This window comes from Sceloporus occidentalis, unplaced genomic scaffold (assembly GCF_023333645.1).
Source record: "Sceloporus occidentalis isolate IW3139 unplaced genomic scaffold, rSceOcc1.0.p SCAF_320, whole genome shotgun sequence".
Taxonomy (NCBI): Eukaryota; Metazoa; Chordata; class Lepidosauria; order Squamata; family Phrynosomatidae; genus Sceloporus; species Sceloporus occidentalis.
In genome coordinates, this window is record NW_028317300.1 from 429383 (window position 1) to 454244 (window position 24862).

The window sequence follows — 24862 nt, forward strand, 5'->3', positions numbered from 1 at the left end:
ATTCTGTAGATGGTCGAATCAAGCTTGTCAGGAGAAGACTAAGTTAAGATTCGCAAACATCTGCTTTTACAGTTTAGCAATTTGTTGACCCCTACGGCAAAGGAAAGATTAAGAAATGTGATGGCAACTTAAGTATCAAAAAGAGACGGGAAAAAACACGAGTCTTTGATTCTGGAATACATTAAGTTTCAGCTATTTTTTTCTGTTTAAATCCTTAAAGCCGTCTTTGCCTAATTCTTTCTTGACACATTAACATTGTTATGTTAGACACGCATTTAGCTTTGGAAGCAACCACTTAAAAAAGTTGATCGCCCCTCAAATAGGTTTGGAGGCAGACTGAGCATCAGTGAGTGGCTTTTCTGGCATTTGCAAGGAATTATTGCAGGTTTACAAGTCGGTTTGAGGTTGCGATTGGAACTTAATGGATATTGATCGCTCCCAATGACAGAGAGACACACAGGGTAATGGAGCATGAAGCTGTCTGAATGGGGGTGCCATATAAAAAATAAACAGAGGCAGGGAGAGGAGGAGAGAAGCCTATTTTCCCCACAATATACTATTTAACTTTTTTTATTCTGCAACGGTCCACAGAATCTGAGCATCAATATAATCCCTGATATCTATGAGTGGAGCGTAATATGTTGAAGCGTTAAGTGCCGCTCATTTGTTCAAACCTTTGAGTGTTTAACACATTGCATTGTATTCAGAGGGACAACACTAATAATAGATTTATTTATTTTTCTTGATAGAAAAGACAGTATATTTTTTGAGTGTGCCCACATGGTGTAAAGCTTTAAGGAAAACGATCAACATCTGTCCCCTACCCAGGAAGTGCTCAGTGCAGAGGGAAATGTCTTCCCCTAGTTTTCTTACAGCACTTCTTTTGCTAACGTAACAGAAATCCACGTCTCTATAGAGGAAGTCTAATTGCTACAAAATATATTGTTCAGAAGCTATCTTAATGTACATTGATAGACCCACAATGCATTGTAACCTAGACAGGGTAATACTAAAAAACCTTGGCCCCCTGTGGCTTCCCTCTGCGGCGGCCATGATTACTTGGAACTTTTAGATGTAAACCAAAGATTAGGATCAGTATCATAGCTGCCATCTCCCCTGAATTTACCAGGGGAATTATCATAAACACTATATCAATACACAAAATGGTTTGTATACGGTTGAGCACTGTGAACATAAGTGGATTACTAGATCCCCTGCTGGTGTAGATGGCCACTGACCCAAATATATTAGTGGCCAACGTTCCAGATGGAGCTTCAGAAGATCCCTCTCGGGAGTGCATTGTACTGGGTTGTGCCAGCTCGGGAGCACAAATCACAGCTCTCCCAGTGAAATACAGATAATAAATAAGAAATGGGTTAGTGGGGAAAGGAGTTAAAGGGCAGAGGTAGTAAATGGGAGGAGATGAGTGATTTGTAAAAATATTGTTGAGGGTCGGAGATTTGAAGAGAGTTTAGAATGGTTGATGACCGGTACATTTAAATATTTTCATATTTTGAATACTTTAACACATATATATATATTGCAAAGTTTTATTTTTAGGTCTCATAAAACAGTTTTGTTTATTGTACAAATAAGAGAATTTGTCTAAATATGGCTTTAGAGCTAGGGTTAAAAATACGAGACGGAAATCGATTTGCACTCGCCATGGTTTGCAGTTTAGGAAACAGGCACGTTAAATGAACTGGACATATTTGTTGAAGATAAGATTCTATCCCTGTATTTAAAAAGCGTGTGTAGAAATATTTGCTCCCTCTTCAGAAATGCCAAGAACTCCACTGGGAGCCGGGGCGTTAATTGACATCTCTGCATCAGATGTCACTCTCTCCGAGGCATTAGTCGGCATATGGAAGGAATTATGGCCGCTGCTATAATGAAACAGATCAGCAAATTATACCCGTGCTACCCACAAGACTCCGCTGCGGCCACCAGGGTCATATGTAAATTCTGTGGGCTTCTAGAGACTTGTACAAGAACAGAATAGATATCAGTGTATGATAATGTAATTCCATTAATTTCATTTTATGCATGTAATATCTGCCCGTTGTTACGTGTTACGTGTTACGTTGTTGTAGGCGCTTGTAAGCCGCATGTATAAAGCGCATACAGTCCATGGCAACCTGTGACTCGGAATTGTACGTTTCTTTAGTGAAATTTGAAGTTAGTGTTGGGAGTTTGTCCCAAGTGCCCCTTAACTCTTACGCTCCCTTATTTTAAAGGGGGCAAAATACCATGTATGTTTTATACTCTCTAAATTAGTAGCAGATGTGTGGGTACAATGCTAGTTTTATCTGATATGTCCGAATTATTATGCGAGCAGCGACAATTGGGTTTACGTTTTGGTTATCGGTTCTTCAAGCAACTTTCCAGTGTATTGGTAATACCGAATCTGGCAGCATGTAAATGGGAAAGGATGGAACTGGGACGCCATTGAAAGGAATGCCTGGTCAGGCCCATACCCGCAATTTTGAGAAAGCGTTCTTGTGGTATAATCAACCCTGTAGGGACTCAATTCTGGGAGACCCGGTGTTAGTGAGTATGAATGAGCGGTGCGCTCATCCATGGATGTCACATTGCGCAATGCCCACGGCCAACGCCAAATGCTTCGATCTCCTTCAAAACCGAGATCCCCTCAAATACATGTATTTATCCAGTTTTGGGTGAAATGGCTGTGGCCACGTGTGAATGTGGTCGTCACGCATTACAGCATGAAGTATATAAACATAAGGTACCAATTGTGCAAAGATATGACACACAACACTGTTCGTTCTAATAAAATATAACTGCGGTCATTCGAAGCTGATATCTCTTATTTCTGCATCAGGGGCCATGGTGTGTAAACCCAAAGGCATATGGAGGTCTTATTGCGCCTTTGGGTCTAATTTATACCCCTGACTGCATGTATTCGGTTTGAGCCCCTACATGACATCAGCAAAAAATATTGGCTCTCTACATTTGCTAGCGGTTTGACAATGTATAGACTGAATCTAATTTCTTGGCAAAAATACGTGGCCAGCTTGCGGTAAGGGAACTCCAGCAGATTGGTAAGGCTGGAGATGGCACGGGCAATGCTTTCTTACCCCTGTGCCTTTTGAAAAGATAGTGGTTTCTAACTTTGTCCTTCACGTGAAAAGGCAACTCGTGCATTAAAGGGTCACTCAAGCCATCATATTCACTTTAATGCATATAATAGCTGCGTGGTCCCTTTAAAATGTTGTGGTGTCACTTTTACAAACGAATGGGGGGATTCTGTTCAAACCCTGTGCGTGTGAAAGTGCTCACCTACTAATCAGTGGCAAGAAATGTCAGACCATGGAGGAGTTGGGCAGCTGATGTAACAGGGCTACAGCTTCTAAGTCTTTCATTTCATTTTTTTGAAGAATGTGTATTAAAGTACTTAAATATGCATTCTTCTTTAATGAGGATGTGAGGGACATTAAACTGTCCTTTTAAGCCAAATGCACTAATGCATTTTTGGAAATTTTATTTTGTACAAAATACAAGTAACAGATCTGAGGTACAAGGATTTCTGTTGTAAATAAATGACATTAAAGTGATTCATTCTTTCGCTATTCTAGTATTCTAGGGTCCTCCCATCTTCTCTAAAACCATTATTGGTCATAATGATCTCTGTGCCGATTAAATGTTTTTTGCTCCTTTGCACTCCTTAAATTGTCATTCCCATCTCTCATACAGTGAGTATAAAGGCGTTTTTAAAGGTCCTTCGTAATTCTTTGTGTTCGTTCTGGCTGAATCCCTGCGATCTCTGGATTTGGACTGCTTTGGTGTTCTATGTATATACGCAGTCAGCACACCTCTATGGCACCTAGAGCTTTATATCTCTAGGAATACAATCTTCTCTGTCTGCAGTGATTTGCATAGAGGGAAAAAAAGGATTCACGAGTACGTTGTGATTGGCAGTAATTGAAGTGCTCTCGGGCTTACATAGAAAATCCAGTAGAATTTTTTTTTATTAAGGTTCCTGTTGGTCGACTGAGTAGCGTTGTTTAAACAGCTTTGGAGGTTTGCCTAACAAGGGACATATTGGCAGCGTGTCTGGAAGCGTATATGTGTGTATATATATATATATATATATATAATATTCATAGATATATCGATATCTGCTACGGGTCTATGATGGAGTTTTAATTACTCACAGATGTAATGCTTAAATATCACATGTAATTACACATTATTCTAACAGCATGAGACCCATATATTTCGTTGTGTTACAGATGACGCTAGATCTGTCGTATGATTCTGTTGACTTTACTGGCGTCGTGCTTCACTTCCAGAATTTAACCCCTTTGTGCGATCGCAGGGTTATCATAATGCTTACAGAGGAGCCTGAATCTGGAGCAAATTCATTACAAAGAAGATATTTTTCAAAGTATTAGCACTTTTCCTCTGGTGACATTACCATCTCTTGTATTATTAACAAATTAACTAATAGAAGATTATTAATTTGTAAACTGGGAAAATCAGAATATTGAGAGAAAAAATGTGTCCCAGGAGAAAAAGCAATAGCCGCAAATATTCAAGTATGCAAAAGTTTACATTCACCGGTAAAATTAAATCGACAGTATTGGTAAATTAGAGGTACCTTGTTGTTTCAAGCAACCTCTTTCCTGTGAAACTTCAACCTTTTTTTTATTGGCCTCCTCGCCTCCCCCCCCCCCCCATATGCACCGGCCTCCTCTCACGCCCGCTCTGTGCACCGGCCTCCTCTCACGCCCGCTCTGTGCACCGGCCTCCTCTCACGCCCGCTCTGTGCACCGGCCTCCTCTCACGCCCTGTTCTGTGCACCGGCCTCCTCTCACGCCCGCTCTGTGCACCGGCCTCCTCTCACGCCCTGTTCTGTGCACCGGCCTCCTCTCACGCCCGCTCTGTGCACCGGCCTCCTCTCACGCCCTGTTCTGTGCACCGGCCTCCTCTCACGCCCGCTCTGTGCACCGGCCTCCTCTCACGCCCTGTTCTGTGCACCGGCCTCCTCTCACGCCCTGTTCTGTGCACCGGCCTCCTCTCACGCCCGCTCTGTGCACCGGCCTCCTCTCACGCCCTGTTCTGTGCACCGGCCTCCTCTCACGCCCTGTTCTGTGCACCGGCCTCCTCTCACGCCCTGTTCTGTGCACCGGCCTCCTCTCACGCCCTGTTCTGTGCACCGGCCTCCTCTCACGCCCGCTCTGTGCACCGGCCTCCTCTCACGCCCTGTTCTGTGCACCGGCCTCCTCTCACGCCCTGTTCTGTGCACCGGCCTCCTCTCACGCCCTGTTCTATGCACCGGCCTCCTCTGGGGTTTGAGGGTTTTCACTACTGATTGGGGTTTGAAGCAGCCATTCAGTGTAAGGGAAGCGCTGCCATTGAAATAAATGAGTGTTTTCCATGGGATTGGCTGATGGAGAGTATATTATGTTCAGGAGATGTGTTTGGCTGAATATTGATACAGACATCAAAAGCCTTCACTATATATGATCAAGGCTTCTCTTTACCAGATAACTCTTTTCAACAACACTTTCGCTTCAAGGGCTTATGGGGTACCAGCAGTGTGTCTTCCCCCATAGAGGGTCTCCCACTGCCACAAACTATCTACCTGCCAGAAGGTTTCAAAGCCTGCTAGCATGGCTCCGATTCTCACAGTACCTGTCCTTACTGCCAAACATTATGTAGACATCAACCCCTAAAGTCTGCAGGATTATTGGCTACAACACACATTTTAGAAAAGGATCAGCATTAATAAGAAATAAAAGTTTCTTGAATTGAACAATCTTTGTAAATAACATCAAAACAAGGTGCATGGATAGAAAATGCACTAGATAACTGAAGTAAATGCATAGATACATGAATGCCAGTCTCTGGTTTTCTAAGTTATAGTATGAAGATATATTAGACTGGAACTGCTGGACCAAATTCTCCAGGATCATCTCGTTTCAGGCAAGGAGGCTGTACTGAAGACTTTTTTAGTTTGTCCTTCTCAGGGGAAACCATCAGCGTCTGCATCTCACAATTTGCTGCAAGTTTAATATTTAAGGATTGATTTATTTCCTCTTAATGTAAAGTTTGGTTACCTGATTGTACCGCAGCCCTGCCTGGTTATCTTTACACTTTTCACACTCAGAGGCTCAAGTTGGTGGCTCTGTGGAAAATGTTGGTGCTCTGTAAATAAAATAATCATATTATAGATGAATTTCTGTAGGAACTTAACAGTAGCTTGTGGTGTTCAGATGAGCTTTGTAGGCTTCTCTGTATTTAACATTGAGGTTGTTCGGGTACAAGCTGCAGGAAAATCCTTCTTAAGGACGGACACTATGATTACTTAATAGTTGTTGACTTTTCATCTGAGAAGATCACCTAGAATTTGGAGTTCTGACCCAGAGCACCTTTCCACAATAGATTTACTAAAGAAAAGCAAATACTGGTAATACGGACACTGTTAACTACAAATAGAGTCCTCTTGCCAAAATTGGTTGGACTATCAATCCTGGTTTTGTCATACCCCTTAAATATATCTGTTGTAAGAAGCTCTGCGTAAATTATTGGCGCTATATAAATAAAATATAATAATAATATGCAAGTTTTATCCACTGTAACATTTTGTTTTATGGAAGAAAGTAACCCAATATTGCTGCTGCAATATATATCCGAAACCAAATATGACCCCCACCATCAAAAAAATCTCACACTTTTATTTAAAGTAAGTAACACAGCAAAATAGGACAAAAAAATTCAATAACAATATTAATATATATATATATAAATATATATATGATTGTTAACAGCAATCACACTCATATCATGCCCAGATCCCAGGCATATCCAGATTCCAGCATGTACTAGCTGACTTGGCATGATAGGAGTGTGATTGCTGGTAGTAATTATATATATTGTGACATTCATGTAGGTTTGGTGGTGGAAGGGAGGTATGTTTCTCCTAGATTCCTTTCCTATGTGAAGTAACACCTGAGTCTTCCACCTGCTAGGTGATTAATTTAGGTGAATGAGAGGGTGGATATAAAAGGGAAGCCAGGAGGGCAGGTAGCTCTCTGGCTGAGGACACAGAAAGCCTGTCTGTGGAAGAGACATGTGAGTAAAGGTTGCTGGACATATTATTGTTAAGTTGGCAGAGAGAAGCTCTCCAGTTGGTAGTGAGGGACATCCTTTGTATAGTAAGTGCCGGACAGGCAAGGTTTTTCTTTTGTTGCTGTGTTGTTATATTTTCTGTCTTTGCAACCTTTCCATTAAACCTGTCCCTTAGTCAGGTTGCACAAACCTACTGCTGTTTGCCTGGTGTGAATGAAGACTGCCTCCAGAAATGCCTTATACCCCCTTATAGGCCACTCTGTCCCATTATATACCTTTTAGCCAGAGTGGCGTATAGGGGTATAAGGCATTTCCTTAGGTAGAGAGGCATATAGGGGGTTAAAAGGCATATCAGGGGGCAGAGTGGCAAGCCTGGGGCAGATGTGCATAACTGGGGGGGGGGGTCAGGTTGGCGAATAAAAGGAAATAAAAACAAAAAAAAAATGTAGATAGAAGGGGGTAGGGATAGGGTAGATAGCCTGAGAAGGGGGGAGAGGGGGTAGATGGTGTGAGAGCAGGGTAGATTGAGTTGGGGGGGCCCTTAACAGATTCTCGCACCGGGGCCCTGAGGCTTCTAGTTACGCCCCTGATCTACCCCCTCCCTCCTTCCTCACTATCTACCCCCCCCCCACTATCTACCCCCCCCCCACTATCTACCCCCCCCCCCACTATCTACCCCCCCCCCACTATCTACCCCCCCCCCCACTATCTACCCCCCATGACATGCCGGGACCGTGACGGAGTTAGCGGGGGGCGTTGGCACGGGCTAGGCTGACCACATGTCCCGGATCCCCGGCAGCATCATCACTTTTTTTTTTTTTTTTTTACACGGAGGAGAGAGAGGGGCGCCTAGCAACCGCTCGGTGCCCCTCTCTCTCCTCTGTGTAAAAAAAAAAAAAAAAAAAAAAAAGTGATGATGCTGCCGGGGATCCGGACATGTGGTCAACCTAGCCCGTGGCACCCCCCTGACGAGCGGCACCCGGGGCGGACCGCCCCCCCCCCCGCTAGGTACGCTACTGTATATATATATAAAATATATTATCATTATTATAAATAATTAGTCCCGTAAATTATAGGATCTTCTCAATTTCTGTGCATCCCTGTTCAGGTATTGGGTAATTCACATGCATTTCCCATACATAGTAGCAGGAACGTCCCATTGTGCAATAAATAAAACAATTTCCACCGCTGATATTCCCAATTTGCATCTTACTGGATGACGTCTTCTCGATGGGGCTATTTCCTTTCCTTATTTGTAATAGTATGATCCTAACACATTGCTCGGCAAGACACACATTTCCATTAACACTTTTATTGCTGGCTTCAGTCCTTGTCTTTCTTACTCAGTATAAATCAATATAGAGCATAAGACCATCTTCCTAAAGCTAGGTTTGTAACGGAAACAGTCTCCCAGGGGAAATATTTGAATTTATTCTTCTGCCCTATTGACCCTCAATAAATTCTGTATTCATCTCTCACATGGTGTCTGGGCTCTCTATTTGCTGTATTCAGTTTCTTCCAAACACATTTAGTCCTATAATGTGGATATTATGACAAAAACCTTGTTCATGTATGAATTTTCATGATTTTCAGTCAGTTAAGTCACATTGAGTCATGAAGTAGGATCTGTAGTGAAACATTGGTTGAGCATGCGTTAAATAAATAGTGCTATCACACAAAAAAGCACATTAAAAAAACTCTTGTCTTTCTTCCACCCACTTCTCATTTATGTTCAGCTATACAGCGCTTGGGGTTTTGTGTGCATAGCGATGGATGGAAGATCAGTCCACCATGCAGAGCTGGGGCTCTGGGGGCTGAAAATGAAGATTGTGTCACTTCAATAACCACTGTCCTTCAGGACCTGAGCCCACCGGGTCCATTAAAGATGATTTAGGAGTAAATATACTCAGCGCAGATGTAGAGTTTCAGCCACTACCATCCTGTGTCTGGTCAGTTAAGGTTTAGATACTAGATAATGGTGACACATGTTCCTGTTATGTTGCTAGATGTATTAATGATGGCACAGATATAACGAGGGTTTGAGGTCAATTCATTTGTTTTCGCTTGTTGCAGAACGTGTTTTTTAGGGCTCCATGAGGCAGATGTCCTTAGGCATAAACACAGAGTTATCGTCATGGGCCCCTCTAACGCTGTTTGATCGTTTATGTCTTTCATAGTTCAGCCTACAATCTGTTGATTCCCCATCTTAATACATACCAAATCTATGCCCCATACCTGCACCTCACGTGTCCTACTAATTAGTCTAAATATTTTCACATCATATTGTTTTGTTCTTCAAACTGCTCTCATTTTCACATTGATCTTTCCTGGCCTTCCTCCTTTTAAACTCCGCACTTTACTCTTTTGCCTCTTTTCAGTCTCCGTTGCCTCTCCCTTTATCTCGGCTCTCTATGCCATTACACCCCGTATACCCCGTATGCCTCACATCTGTTTAATTTTTCCAGCTTTTCTGAATATTTTTTCTTTCTACTTATTCTAATTCACTAATTCACCCCAAACCCCAAAAAAATTGCACGCTCTATTTTGTTCCTTCTTATATACTGCCCATTAACTCCTTTGTTCCCATTGCAGAAATCGACAGGCATCTACCCTAAGAACTGTTTTTATTTTTTGATTTTGTAAAGGCCAACAAGTCCACACCATATTATTAAACAGGAGCCGTGTACCTGGGAGTATGAACATTGAGGGGATTCACTGCAGGGAGAAATGCTTGTAATTATAGGTGAACGTGAAGTTCCAGAGTACATCAAATGTGAGAATTCTTACCCTGTGGAGCTTTATAATATAATCGAAGCAAGGACTTGCACACACAAAGTTCCATCATGTACAACCAGAGTGATATGTTATAGTTGTGTATACAATATACACATAGAGCTGAGGCAGAAAGTTTACACCTATGCTAAATACATTCAAGTTTTCACAACTCCACATAATTCATGTTACTGTACATTTTTGGCAAGTCAATTAAGGGATCTACCTCTGCACATCAGAGGTCATTTAAAAAAAATCGATTATAGACATATTTCAGCTTTTATTCACTATATCATAATTGGAGTGGGTGAAAGTTGACATACACCACGTTAACTGTGTCTTTAAACAGTCTAGAAGATTCCAGAAATCGATGTAACAACTGACACTGACATCATTAGGAGTTAATTGGCATCTGTGGCTGTAGAGCCAGGGCTTGTTTGCCCTTGATAATAAAATCCAAGCAACGCAGCCAAGACCTTAGAAAAAAAAATTGCTGACTTCCGCAATTGCAGTTCCTCCATAGGAGCAATTTCCAAACAATTGCAGATGTCACCATCAACTGTACAAACAATTGTATTCAGACACTGCATAGATTATGAAGGTGGAGCACATCAACTCCTAGGTCTGACAGTACTTTACTTTGTGGAAGAGTTTGAGGAGTCAGGTATCCAAAGTATCTGCATTCATCATTAAGTGCTACATTATCACGGCCTGAAGGGTTGTCAAGCCAGGATGAAGCACATAGTCCAAGATCACCGTAAAACACCAGAATGAAGTTTGAAGGTGATCACCAGGACACAACCTAGGCTTTTGGAGGAGAGTCCTCTGGTCAGATGAAGCAAAAAGTTAACTGTTTGTTCATAATGATCTACACTTTGTATTGAGGGAAAAGATTGAGGCTTTTGATCCAAAGAAGTCATCCCAGCGGTAAAGCATGAGGGTGGCAGCATCATGATGTTGGGGGTGTTTTGCTGGACAGGTGCACTTCAGTAAATAGATGGCATCATGAGGAAAGTGGTTTATGTAGAAATACTGAAGCAACTCCTTAAGACATCACCTAGAAAGTTATAACTTGGTCACAACTTTATCTTCCAGCAGGGCAATAATCCTAAGCAAATCTCTAATGTTATAACACAATAGCTTATAGATAACTAAGCGAAAGTATTGGAGTGGCCATCCAAAACCCTGACACGAATGCCATAAACAATGTGTAGACTGAACTAAAAGAATGTATGTAAATGTTTGACCCCCAGGAATTCTAATATAGTGAGCTAAAAAAATAACAGAATTATATCTGCGATGGATTTGAACAGAGTAGATGCTGTAATGTGCTTGCCAAAAGAAATATATGGTAAAGTCTTTAGCCTAGGTATAGGTGAACTTTCATTCTCAGCTGTATGAACGTATATAATGTATATTCTTGTTCTTCCATTGGAAAGCTTTTCCTCAACCACCTAATTCCTTGGGTTTCTGAGCACGTTTCAACAAATTGTTCTTTTGTACTCTCTGCCGCTTGATGGCTGTTTGCTATCTTTTGTTGAGATACGTTTGATGGCAAAATTGCCTCTATGCATATATCTTCAGCCAGGAGCTGTCCCTCACTTCGTTTTACAAGCTACAGTATATTAATTCCTTTGTCTATGTGTCAGTGCACGTAATAATTACAATGTAAACTAGATCTTCCATGATAAATCATATGTTGAATACAATAAATACTAGAACATTCTGCAATCCCATAACCGTGCAAAAAAATGTATAATATTTTAATGCGGTACAACTGGTAACACGGGACTGTGCAGACAGAGGTCTCGAGGTGTCCAATGGTGCCGTAGCTAGTGCTGCGTTACTAGTGAGTGGACACATTGCTTACCCCGGTCCCACACCTTATAATGTCTGGAAGTGCTGGTGTGTAAGAAGGAATAGTGGAATAATTTATAATGAGAGGGTGTGTAAGCTGTTATTTTCAATTTGCAGGAGGTGCCTACTGCTATCTCACAAGAGATACAAAGAAAACCTTCTTCCAATTAATCTAATTCCCTAACTTAGTGCCTGCAAGCTGTCGATAAGAAAAAAAGGTCACTCATGCACCTAAAAACCCCTTTTAAGACCAATTAAGAGGGCAGGATTTTTCTTTGAATGAGGTTAAACAAATAGTAAAAGGAAGGGGGATTTTATCTGTCACAAAGCAGGCGTAGGGCGAGCCCAGGAAGAAAGATGCCAGGGAATTGCAGAAGTCAGTGTGACAATACAACGGCAGATCTATCAGCAATGAGAGCGAATTTACAGCGTGCTATTGTCTGTCCGCCCACATCAAGGAAGAGAGCGCTTCCAAAGTGTGCCGACTGTGTATTCCGGTCCTTCTAAGCCAGTAGGTTACGTGTTTCAAGACAAACTGAATTCTTTACTGTGCACCAACCTCCCGCCCACTAAAGACTCCTTCTGCTTCTTCGCTTTTTAGTCTAAATGTGGTGCCTTTACCTCCTTTTTAAACATATTTCGTATCACTAAAATAAAGCAGATGGCAAAGATCCCAGCCGATGCAGTCAAGACATAATTCTATGGTTCCTTCGTGTTTCGATGTCTACCTTAGAACACAATCCATTCAAACAAAACCGCTGGAAGCATGTGCTTGCCATTCACACCACGTGTATGTTTGTTATCTGTAAGCTCGGGCAAGGCAAGGTGTGAGTTATAATTGGGTTTGTGGAAGGCCAAGCGAACCACCGGAAAACAGATGACTTAAAATTGAATTGATCCTTAAAGGAGGTAAAGGTTACTCGGGTCACTGCTACAGGCGAGGCATTTATTTCATGGCTTGGTAGTGTAGTTGACTCGTGACAGAGGTCAAAATCCGGGATATCTGTTTGACTTCTCATCCACAAATTATTGGACAAATGATACTCGTCCATCGCATTTGAACATAATTATAAATAATCAACAGAAAAGTGGTGAGACTAGATACATGAGCCATGCTTTTAGAATAAAGAGAATACAACATAAAAAACCTACCGCTGTGCTTTGTACGTTTAGTCCTGCGCTGTAGCGTGGATGCATGGATGGTTCATTATTATTTCAGAGTTATTGATCAGGGGTAACCACCCTCAAAGAATTATCCGGTTTCTGAAAAGCCACCTCTCTGCTGCTTCTTGTAATTTTGTGATACTCCTTGTGTTATTTTGGCACTTAGATGCCAAGGAAAAAAACCCTGCCGTGTCGGGTATTTAGACAACTTTTTTCTGCGACAGAGAAAACTGCAAATGGTTTTATCAGCAAAGACAAATGAATTGTAATAATATATAAATGTAACAGTATGCAGACTAACAGCGACATACATTGTGCTGTGCTTTCGGAGATCGCGAGGCAGACTGCCCACTCCCAATGGTGTCCCACCGGTTATGACCAGGTCATCCCACTTTTGGCCCATAATCCCCTTGCCTTGTACCTCAAAGGAGACCATCTAATCCCAAATGTTCCCAACCCATTTGACAAAGTAAGTGACTGTTCCAGGATGTTGGAAGTCGTATATTTAACTTCTATAGGAAATGGTAGTTTGTTTTCAAGTTGTTTTTGGTTGCTCAGTAGATTCCAGCATGTCTGCCTTGTTCCAAGACATTTGCTTGTTCTGCCCCGGGCATGTACGTTTAACTCTTGCAGTGAATCCTCTGTCATTGAGAAAATGACACAACTACCTCACGTGACATGGAAAACGTCAACATTACCTACGTAGAATATGACGGCAGATAAAAAGCCGGCCCCTCTCCTTACATCACATCTAAGCCCCCGGCCCTCTTGTTTAGATTATGACCTCTTTTTCTAAAGTCTCTGCTCCTTTTCAATAAGATTGCCTCCTGTACTTCAAGTATTTAAATATTTCTATTACATCTCCCCTCTTCCTACATACTATACATGTTTAGATCCCGTACTCTTTCCATTAGCTGCTTGATACTTGCAGTTATTAACCCTGATAAATTCTAGAAGATCAGATTCACTAACTCTCAGCCGTGATTGTACTTGCTGTGGTTGGACTAATGGATTCTGTAATCAGATCGTATGGAGCCCTTGGATGCCGGGAACCTCTAGATATCACAGATTGTCACTTTGCTTTATTGTGGCTTCTTCTGTGACAATTTTCAGTGCAAAAAAGTGACAGTGAATATCCTCGGAGCCGTGTAGATGGGAGTAATTCTGCTCTGGTGCGTTCTAAGATTACAATCAAAACCTCAATTCAACAACTGAATACTGCGCCCAGTGAACCACTAAGCAGACGCTTCACACTGACGTATTTACCTTTGGAAATGTATTCCTTATCCTTTACTGGGGTTCTCTGTATGGATTAGGATTACCCGCAGTGCCAAGGCCAGATGTATACGTTTGCTGTCTAAGTATTATGATTCCGACTGTAATAGCCTGGTGGAGGCGACCTGGTTACCGTTACCTACTGGGAATTATCTCTCCTACTTATCAGGCTGATATCATCCGCTACTCATTGATCTGCTTCCGTGTCCATTTTTCTGCAGTCCTCTCATGTAATATTGATCAAAGCCTCCGATTTTTAAGCGATGGTGCTCTTTGCCCTTTTCCTTGTGCAGAGTTATTGCAGTCTCTGAAATGGTTCTTAACTCCTTCTTTCCTGGAATCAATTATTTAAATCGTATAACGGAACGGTTCTAGCATAATGTGTGGGTTCTCCAAGCAAAAGCTAAGGAACGCCAAGAAGTGTGCGTTTACACAGATCCTGCTGCGTTATTGTGAAATAATTTTGTCTGTTTCTGAGGATGAATTTAAAGGCTTACCCTACTAAAGGTAAGTAGGATGATGCCAATAAGTAAGGCACTCGTAAAATACTAAGGGTAGACTTAAATGCCCAGCCTCCATAAACCTTTACCGCCACTTTGCCGCCAATCCCTACCTTTAGTGCATGCGGCACGGGTAGTGTATAGCTGCAAGCACGCCATTTATTGGCCAGTGGCCTTAAAGTGCCACAGCCGACTTTAATCCCCAGTTATCCCCAAGCTAACGGTACCTAACAGTTTGAGAACATTTAGTTACGTTTTCTTCTACCCTTTCAAATGCATTTACTTGTTAAAACTGGCTGGTTAAAGCCAACCGCTGAAAGTGATGAATGAGATTAATTTCTTCAGCCAGTCACCGTACAAAAGCGTTTGCATGCACAATCTCCTTCTAATGTGATCTTAAGTTAGATCTTCCCATGGGGACAGACAGCCATGATTGAGTCTCTGTTCGTGTGAGCGTTGAGTAACACAGATGGTAACGATTAAAAAGAAAACGCATTATATGCAGGTCTCCCCATTCCGAATAACCTGGTCTCCAAATCCCTGGGCTCCTATTTCGTTTTTGCCCTGACTAAATAGAAGTTGCCACCTATGAATAAATAGAATTAGCGCAGAGGGATGCAGAGCTTTTCCAGGTATCTTGTAGACAGGGCAGTCATTTTCTACAGAACCATTTCCAAATGAATAAATGTTTGCTTTTTGCAGATACTTCTAGTATCCTCTTAAGAGGTCGTCCACATGAAGTGGCTCCTAAGTAGTGGAAACAATACATGTGAGATGCGTACGTAATTTCAGGGATTTCTAAGTAAACCGCGGTCGAGAACAATCACCAAGACACCGATGATAAAATAATGATATTTAAGGAAAATAAATGCATTATTATATGTGTAGGCAGTGAGAAGAGGGAGGTTGTACTGCCATTTCTCAGATCTCCTGTCAGACTCTGAATAGAGTATCAGGAGACCCAGTCAGATATATATTCTGGTGAATTGTTTACGGGATAAAAAAATATCAGGATCTCAACATGAATACCTTGGAGTAGAGAGTGGATATGACTGGGGCATTATCTGGACGCTGTAGTTATCATGTGCACGTTAATAGATATGATAAATGAGTGTCACCTTTTTATACTTTCCTGTGCATATGCATGAAGGGACTCATTTACTCTCCCCCAGTAAACACATACTAACCGCCAGCCAGTTTCTACTAGTGATTCTAACAAGCCCCCCCCCCCCATGAGTACGGACAAAACGCAGTCCATTCATTTCAGCGGGGGCGCTTTCCTGACTGCATGAAACGGCCAAAACTGGTCCAACTAGTGGAGCTCAGAGAGGGCATTCTGCATTATCGCTGCAGTCCATATATATGGACAAACCTCTTAGACTAAAACTATGGGGTAGGAGACTTAGTGAATTAAAACTTGCTTACCTTACATCTAAGAGGGTAGTAGATAAGGTATGCAGCCTTCAGGGAGAAGTGGTAGAGAGGTTAATACAGTGAGCAAATTTCAACAGACGTAGGATAGGCATGAGGCAGTCTTGACAAGATCAAGAACCAAGTAAGCTTCAAGGTTTTCACGATCGAAAGTAATGAGAAAACTAGGAGGGCCAGCCGGGTTCCAATGGAACTTATGAAAACGGAAATAAAGGAATACTATATATCTTGTTTAAAGATATTTTTATATTTATAGAGAGCTGTCCTTTGGGTACTCTGAGAACTGTATTTTTCTAGTAGAGCCTTGCCGAGCATACTTGGATTCAGTCATTTTCTTCTATTTTTAGGATTGTATTTCTTGAATATTTTAACCCACATTGCCCACCTGTTCCACAGAGCTTACAATCAAGTTCACTTATAAAGTAACATGAATGACTAGCCATTGATATTTACCCCAGGCTGAATGTTTTATTTCTAGAACTTGCCACTGCATGCCATACTCTTTCTTCTGAATGTTTTCACTTGAGATGCATGGATACGAATTCAGTACAGCAGCCTTATATGAATAAATAAATGTGAAGTATCGCTGGCACCGCAGGCAGCAGAACGTTTAATCGTGCCGTAGAATGTCATCTACTATGAAAGGAAGAAATAATAAAGGAAAGGCGGAGAGCAGCATAGAAGCGAGAAATGGTGGGAATGACATAGAAAGAAACATAGAAGGGAATGGTATGGAGCTGCGCTAAGACATTAGATTGGGTTTGAGGTAGGAACGAGATGTCTGCGACAATGACGTTTACTTAAAGGGTAAGTTGTGTTCCTTTGTTGCACTTTATTTTATGAATGGCTGACCCCAGTGAGCTTCTGATTCAGGAAGAGCTTGGCTGGCCCTGTATAATGCATAGTTAAATGTGTGATTTCTTCAAAGCCTCGTTATACATTATACATGACAGCCCATGGAGAAACATTCTAGTGGTGGCTCTCCGTAAATGAATAGTGAAGTGAGGGAGTTGAAACCACATCTCTTTACAGCCCTTCCACTTAAACATGTTCACTTTTATTGAGCATATACTCTACATCATGCTACCAATGGGGTTTTTGGACATTAAACATATACGACTTAAGTTTACAAACCCCAATCGGTACATGGCCTTTTTATTTTATCGTGTTTTTACGAGAATGTGAGGGCAGGCTTAACCCAGTGTGTGCCAAAGGGGGTGTTTACTGCATTCTGATCCAGCTAGTGGCCCACACCTCTTGGCATTCAAACAATTAAGTGAAGCTGCTGGGTATAATGGTCTCACTGCTTGACTTCCAGTTGGTCTTCTGAGCAGTAACCCAGTGGAAGCTGCAATACTTGCCATTATCGCATTGTTTTCCATTACATGTAAGAGGAGGACTCACCCACGCTAATTATTGCAGAAAGTAGAATTATATGTACATGAACTCTCCATGGTCACGCTTGTGGAATGAAAGCTGCTGCAGTATTTTTCTTCTAAATATGAGTGATACTCGTGCTTTCTCACAGCTTTGCGAAGGCTTATTGTAACGGCATTTGTCAAACAGGACTTTAAAGGGGGCAGTGATTTATCCGAGGATGTTCTGTGCCCCGTTTTTAACTTGTTTTTGGACTCGGGAATGGAAGGTTAATGGACTACATGACATAGAGAAACGTGTTGCATCACACAACATTAAAACTAAAACCAGACAGAGGAGGCGCAATGCCTGTGATGAGAAAAGTTACAAAAGGTTTCAAAGATCCTCAGGTTTGAGATGATGTGGGTTTAAGTGTAGCTGTTGGTTCAGCACTATTGATACACACTAAATGCTTTTCTGAAGTGAAGACGGCAGAATCCGTAGATCAAACTTACGAATGACACAGTACTGTGCAAAAGTTTCAGGCAGGGGTAAAAAAATACAGTAAAGTAAGAATGCTTTCAAAAATAGAAAGTTGTGTTTATTTTTATCATTTAATAAAATGCAAAGGGAGTGAACAGAACAAAAATGCAAATCAAAAATATATATATATATGGTGTGACTACCTTTTGCCTTCAAAACAGCATCAATTCCTCTAGGTACACCTGCTCGGGGTCAGGGATTTTGTAGGCATATAGTTAGGTGTACGATTAAATACCGTATTGGCTCAGATATAGGCCGCCCCCGTATATAGGCCGCACCCTAAAAGTTTGGTGCTTTTTAAAAAAAAAAGTTTTTTTCTTTAAAAAAGCACCAAAAAAACATGCTGCCACTCTGTCTTCCCCCCTGAGATATGCTGCCACTCTCCCCCCCCGAGATATGCTCCCACTGTCCTCCCCCCCGAGATATGCTGCCACTGTCCCCCCCCCCGAGATATGCTGCCACTGTCCTCCTCCTCCCCCCCTGAGATATGCTGCCACTCTGCCCCCCCCCCGACTTACCAGAGCAGACTCCCGGGTGTCTTGTGGGGCCGGCGGGGGACATCTACGCAATACACGTATACAACTTCCGGTGCCGGCACACTGAAGTTGTATACGCGTATTGCGTAGATGTCCCTCGCCGACCCCGCAAGACACCCGGGAGTCTGCTCTGGTAAGTCTTGGGGGCAGAGGTAAAACGCATCGTGCGGACGTTCACCGGCTGTGGCGATGCAGGTAAACAACCTCCGCAACCGGTGACCGTCCGCACGATGCCCCCCCGTGGAAAGTGCTGGCAGGGGAGGCTGTCTAAGCGTATCAGGGAGTAGGATGCAGGTCCCCTGCACCGCTGCGGGGGATCTGTATCCTAACCCTGCCCGGCGCCCGGGACTGCATGTCCTGGGCGTCGGGCGCTAGACCTCGAATAAAGGCCGCACCCCCACTTTAAAGACTTAAAGTGGGGGAAAAAAGTGCGGCCTATATTCAAGCCAATATGGTAATTATACCAAAGAGGTACTGAGGATCATCAATGTAGGATGAAATAAAATCATTAAATGAAACAGAAATACCTGTGTGGGGATAAACGGGGTTTTATTTCCACCTTTCCGCTGTCACTTACATCTTGGTTTTAAAGATCATTGTTTCATAAAAATCCAACTGAGAGAAAATCCCAGCATTAGATGCGGGCAGAGATGCTATTCTCTCTCAAGGAAAGGCTGAGAATTAATGAGCAGGCCTGTGGCTAGCGGCACAGTAAACTGCCTCTCGTACATCACACACGCAGGCACTTTGTACTGCATGAGTCTAGTGCTTGCAATCACGTAAAATGCCTAACTCTGCTTTGGGGACAGTGCTGTCCGGGCCTATTTTTGGTGGTGGACAGAAGACTAAGAATCACGACCCCCGCCCAAAAAAGTAATCTTCATGCACACTGCCCAGGGGCTCAGACCCGCTGTGACATTTTCAGTGACGAATCAAAGACATGTACCAAAGGCAAACATGTTAGATATTTGTTTTGCGTAAATATATAAATATCTAAGTTACTAAAGATCAGTTAAAACCACGGCTTCTAAGATTTCATAAATATATATACACACAGAACCAGTCAGAGCCAGATGCATACCTGGGAACTCTCGGGTTTTGCCCAGAAACTCTCGGAGAAGCTCCAGGTTTCCAGGTCACCACCGGAAAACTCTGGGTTGTAGGAGCACCATTGTGTCATGCCCCCGCTCACCGCTCATTTCCCCGTTAAATAGTCAGCAGGACTCCCAATGTCAGTGGAACCATCCACAGACATCAGCGGGATTACCTGCCCGCATCCTGGTGGTAGCCGGAGCCATAAAGTTTACATTGCAATTAAATTATTATTATGGGGTTCTGGTAAAAGAGGGTACATTTGGATGACATGCCTTCACTATGTGTTGTAGAAGCAGCTGTGATGTCGGCTCTAAAAAAAAAATAGAAATCCAAATGGCTTAAAAACTTTACATTAAATAAGTAGTAATAGCATTAATGATGGGCGGTTGTTAGTGCTTGATTCAATTTAGTCTGTATGAGGCAGCCCCCCTTTTCTTTGAGCTGTGTATGATGTCATCTAGTGATGCAGAAATACTTTAATTACTTAAGAAGAAATACACTTTTTAAAAAGCAGTGTATGAAATGTAGTCAAGCGGAGGTGTATTTTGAAAGCTTTTTAACCCAAAAATAACCATTTAAAACTTACATGAATAACATAGCCATAAATGATTAAGGTCTAGAGTTATTTTGTTTTCTTCTTCAATACTAACCTGTATGTGTCAGAACAACATAATATGGCCTCTGTTTCTGATGTTCCCTGGCATCTAGTAGAATGCATTCTGCCTCTCAGGGGAGGTTGTGAATTTTTATTACAGTCCACTTTGCTAGATGCGGTTTTTGTTCCTTTCATATTTCCTGAAAGCCAAGTAGTTTCACAAAGTATGTTCCAGACCATTTCACAGATTTTGTTGCTGCTGAATTTGTCACATCTTTGTTCCAAACAGAAGTTGAATTCAATGCATAACGAGACTTTGTATCGGGAAATTAGTTACTGCCCCATCATATAAATGCATAATGGATTTAAACTCCAAGCTAATAGGTTTATTAAAAAATTAATATATCAAGAAACCGATTAAAGCTAATAGAGTTCATGTGCCATATGAGCCAATGCAGAAAGTGACTTGGGTACCAGGTGGGAAGCAGATGGCCTTTACAGAGGTCCACTAAACATTGAGAGGATATATATTTTATTATAGGCACATGGGAAGTTTAAACTATTTTCCCACTTATGCTGCTTAGTTCTTCCTCACCAAGTAAAGTTTCAATTAGATGGATCAGAGAGATGTTAGAACTTCTTCTTTAGCCCAGGTATCACTACTTTTCCCTTGATCTAGAAGTTTAGTACCCATACAACTTGCATGACACAGAGGTGATTCTTAGAACTGCTTCCCAACCATGATGAACATTTACTGTATGTGAAATGCTGCATTTTTCTGGAGGTATTGAAGTTGTTGCATAGATCTACTTCGTTTATGAATTATGTTTGGTTTCTCTGCAGCTAGGAGGATGCGGAATCCTGGGTGTCGGGATCTGGCTGGCGGTTACACAGGGAAACTTTGCCACTCTCTCCTCCTCCTTCCCGTCTCTGTCGGCTGCCAACCTTCTGATTGCCACTGGAACGGTGGTGATGATTGTTGGGTTTCTGGGCTGTATCGGGGCCATCAAAGAGAACAAGTACTTGCTTCTGAGTGTAAGTATCCGAATACAGGCTGGAAAATTGCCTCAAAAAGTAGCCTGATTGTTGGGATAGCTTTATTTTGCATGCAGATACAAGGCTCAGTAACATACGATCGATAGATAATTAGTCCAGATTACAGAGGCTTCGCTCATGGGTCTTTTATGCGTAAGGCAGCTGTTTGAAGAGGTCATTTGTGTGACACTGAACCCACACTGAGTTGCCACAAGCTCTTAATATGCTTTGTGAAGCCCTGCATGATATGTATAAAAAAAACCTGAAACAGAGACAAGGGTAAAAACACACTTTAGAGTTTGCCCAGAAGGAATGAAGAGGCTATACAAATTGATTTGGCTCTCTCTGCGTACTGCGGAGGACCCATAATACATTTGTGCTGCTGTTTCATGATGCACAGTAGAAAGGGACATTTTCCTTTGAGATTTTTATCTGGTCACACTGCAGTAGCCTCTTATCGGTCTAATTTTCCAAGTGTCCAATGATATAGAAAGTCCCATTTCACATTTGGCTCACATTCCTTTTCTCTTGGAAAGACAAGAACAGCTTTCAGTATTATTGCTAATGCAGGTTAGAATTGGAGGCATGTTATAGAACACATTTGTGATGGTGTATGTATTTCAACATTTGTGACTGTTTGTAGATCCTGTGCTGTTCTGGTTATTTATCATCAGCCGTATAGTATAAGCTTAATTCTGTAATAAGCTGTGTTGGTTATGGTAGCATAACAATTAATTTGTCATTAAAAATGGCTCTCTGCATCGTTAATGAGTGGGATAAGAGCATTCTTCAGCTGATGGTCCTTAGATGTAAGAACACCATTTAAGAACATAGTTAATTTTCAATCCAAGTCCATTGATAAATGTGTTGGACTTCCCATTTTCAAAATAAAGTAGAATAGTGTCAGCAATTATTTCTTCGTAATGCTGAATATATTATATTACAATGGTAACTTGTCTTCTTAGCCACTAACACTCCAGCCACTGTGAGATTACAATTATTATTAGCCAGAAAGTTGCCATAATGTTATCACTGCAATGTTTTTTGTAGTCTATGGAGAGCTAACAGGAGATAAAAACAGGAGATACATTTATTACAGTCAATACATTTTGTCTGTGACGAGATAATTATAACATTGTACATTGAATTAAGTTTCAGATATTTAACTAGACATTGTGTTTCAAGGATCCTTTGCTGTCTTTCTAGTCCCCACAAAGGAAAATATGGCAAAAGTAGGTTATTAAAAGACCTTGGGGCTCCTATTATTAATGATTGAGAGGAGCACAGTGGAGTGTCTCACTCAGCCGAGTGTCTCACTCAGCCGAGTGTCTCACTCAGCCGAGTGTCTCACTCAGCCGTGTTCCCGGAATTGGAGTATTCTCACAAGCGACCCATTAATCTCATTCCCTTGTCTCTCAGGATTAAAAATAATAATAATGTCACTCTGCCAAGTCAGGTCAAGAGCCTAAGATAAACCTTTTCTGTCCAGAAGTGAACAGATGACCTCTAGATGGACAACAATGAAATTAATCAAATATTCAGAAAATGATTTCCCTTTAAAGCGTGCGGCACAATCTTGGTCAGCCTGGCGGTAAATTAATTACATTTGCCACAGAGCTATTGTTATCTGAAGGAAACATCCAGAGATTCCTAGTAAACAAAATAATTGACTTATCTCAGAGAAGCCTAGATGCAAGATCTTTAAACGCAGCCCCAAAAGAGACTATTCTTTGAAAAGATCATGATGATCAAGAGGATTCTTTAATGGATATTTATAAAGGTTAGCTGTACGCATATACATTGCTGGCTAAAACATTAAAAAAAACATATTTAAAAATGTTCTTTAGGAGATAGGAGCTTTAACTCAAATGTCCTACTTTCTGTTACTTTCTAATTATGACAGCAATTATATGACCACAATATATCTCTGAGCATAGAGGAGACTGTTCACAAAATATTTTAATAACCATAAGCAAGTAATATAAAAAATAACAAAAAGTATTATTTTGCTTTGTTTACCAATATTCACCACTGTGCGTCATAAACAGTATTTAAAAAGCACAACAGAAACCTGTCCTATAACAACGCTCCTTTAATTACTATAATTCCCGTTTAATGTTCATGTTTCAGCCTGTTCATAAATTATAAAGAGCATTGTGTTAGTTGAGTTAGCTATTAGCCATTAGTTGGCAGTTACAGGAAATGTTCCCTTTCTCAGCTGGAAATATATAAGGTACTTTCACAGAATACTAATATCTTGGCACGCTTCCTACTTACAAAAGAGAGACCAAAGTGCAGATGAAGATATGACACCATATCTGACCCGTGTAGAAATGTAGACAGGACCTACAAATCGTCTTCTAACGCCAATAAGCCTCTCTCTCTTCTCTTGCAGTTCTTCGTCTTGTTGTTGATTATTCTCCTCCTGGAGATCATTGTGGTCATTCTGTTCTTTGTGTACACAGACAAGGTAAGATATGTTTTCTTTTTATACATATACCAAATGTTCTTCAAATGTTTACTGGTTTGTTGCTGTTTATAAGTAGAGCTCTTACACACCATCATAATATCCGGTACAACAGGAGACAATATCCACTTAAACTGTAAGGTGGATTTACTCTACTTATTATACGACTGCATGTATGTATAGTATATATGGAACTATACATGTAGTGTATTATAACTTTGTTTATACATGTCTAAGCATTTTCTGTGGCTCACATGTTGTAGGATGATATTTTCTTTTTGTGGCACAGACTTATTCATCAGTTTGCTAACATCTATGATTTTGAGATAATAAACTACACCATTAGTAATTGAGTAGATAACCAGGACGTGATGGCGCGAGCTCTTCTGGCTATTCTGCTGGCAGTCAATAGTAAACCTGGCAGATAACCAGATTCTAAGAGCCTCATCTGAAGCATTACACTATAGGCCTTACATGGGGCTTACCAAGGTCTGACCTACTCAACGAGCAAACCTGCCAAGTTCATGTAATCAGTCTCTATGCGTTGGTGTTGAGTTTACTGTATTGATAGCTGCTGGAACATATCCTCAGACAATTATGTACCCTTGGGTGACCTTCAGCTGAAGGTTTGGGGATCAGATCAAACAAAATGCGGGGCATGCTCAGCTGAGAATAGACAAAGTTTAGGCTCCCTGAAGGATGAGAAATACATGGATTGTATTTATTAATAAATAAGTTCCTGCAACATTCAGACATGATAGAAATACACAAAGGGCTTAGCGCAGCTTTTAGGGCTTGATTTGCATACGATTCAGATTTTTTATTGATTTATACAGTTTCCTAACATTTGAGAAACCCAGAAAATAGCTGTTTCTGACCTAAAGAGGTAATTCCAAATTCAAGACAACTTTAGGCCTAAAGTGCTGGAAGGGTCGGCTCGCCCTCTTGTCACAGACCGGGTACAATGTGTTTGCTTCCTAATATCCTGGATGTGACATAACCAGTATGCCGAATGCGTGCTAGTTTGTGATAAAACATTATGTGTGTGTCAGGCGTTTGGGAATAGCCTGGCCTTGTCGCATGCCATTACTGCCTCACAGGAAATTAAACACACAATGCCAGACTACACAAAATCACAGTG

General features: G+C 41.5%; 1 protein-coding gene across 1 annotated transcript in view; it reads left to right on the top strand.

The window, feature by feature from the left end:
• Nucleotides 1-24862, top strand: part of LOC149274814 (tetraspanin-4-like) — an 81777-nt gene that overhangs the window by 25674 nt on the left and 31241 nt on the right. Inside the window, exons 2-3 of the mRNA XM_089505244.1 lie at nt 21063-21254; nt 23650-23724. Coding sequence (XP_089361370.1) covers nt 21063-21254; nt 23650-23724 — 267 coding nt within the window. The remainder of the gene's footprint in view (nt 1-21062; nt 21255-23649; nt 23725-24862) is intronic.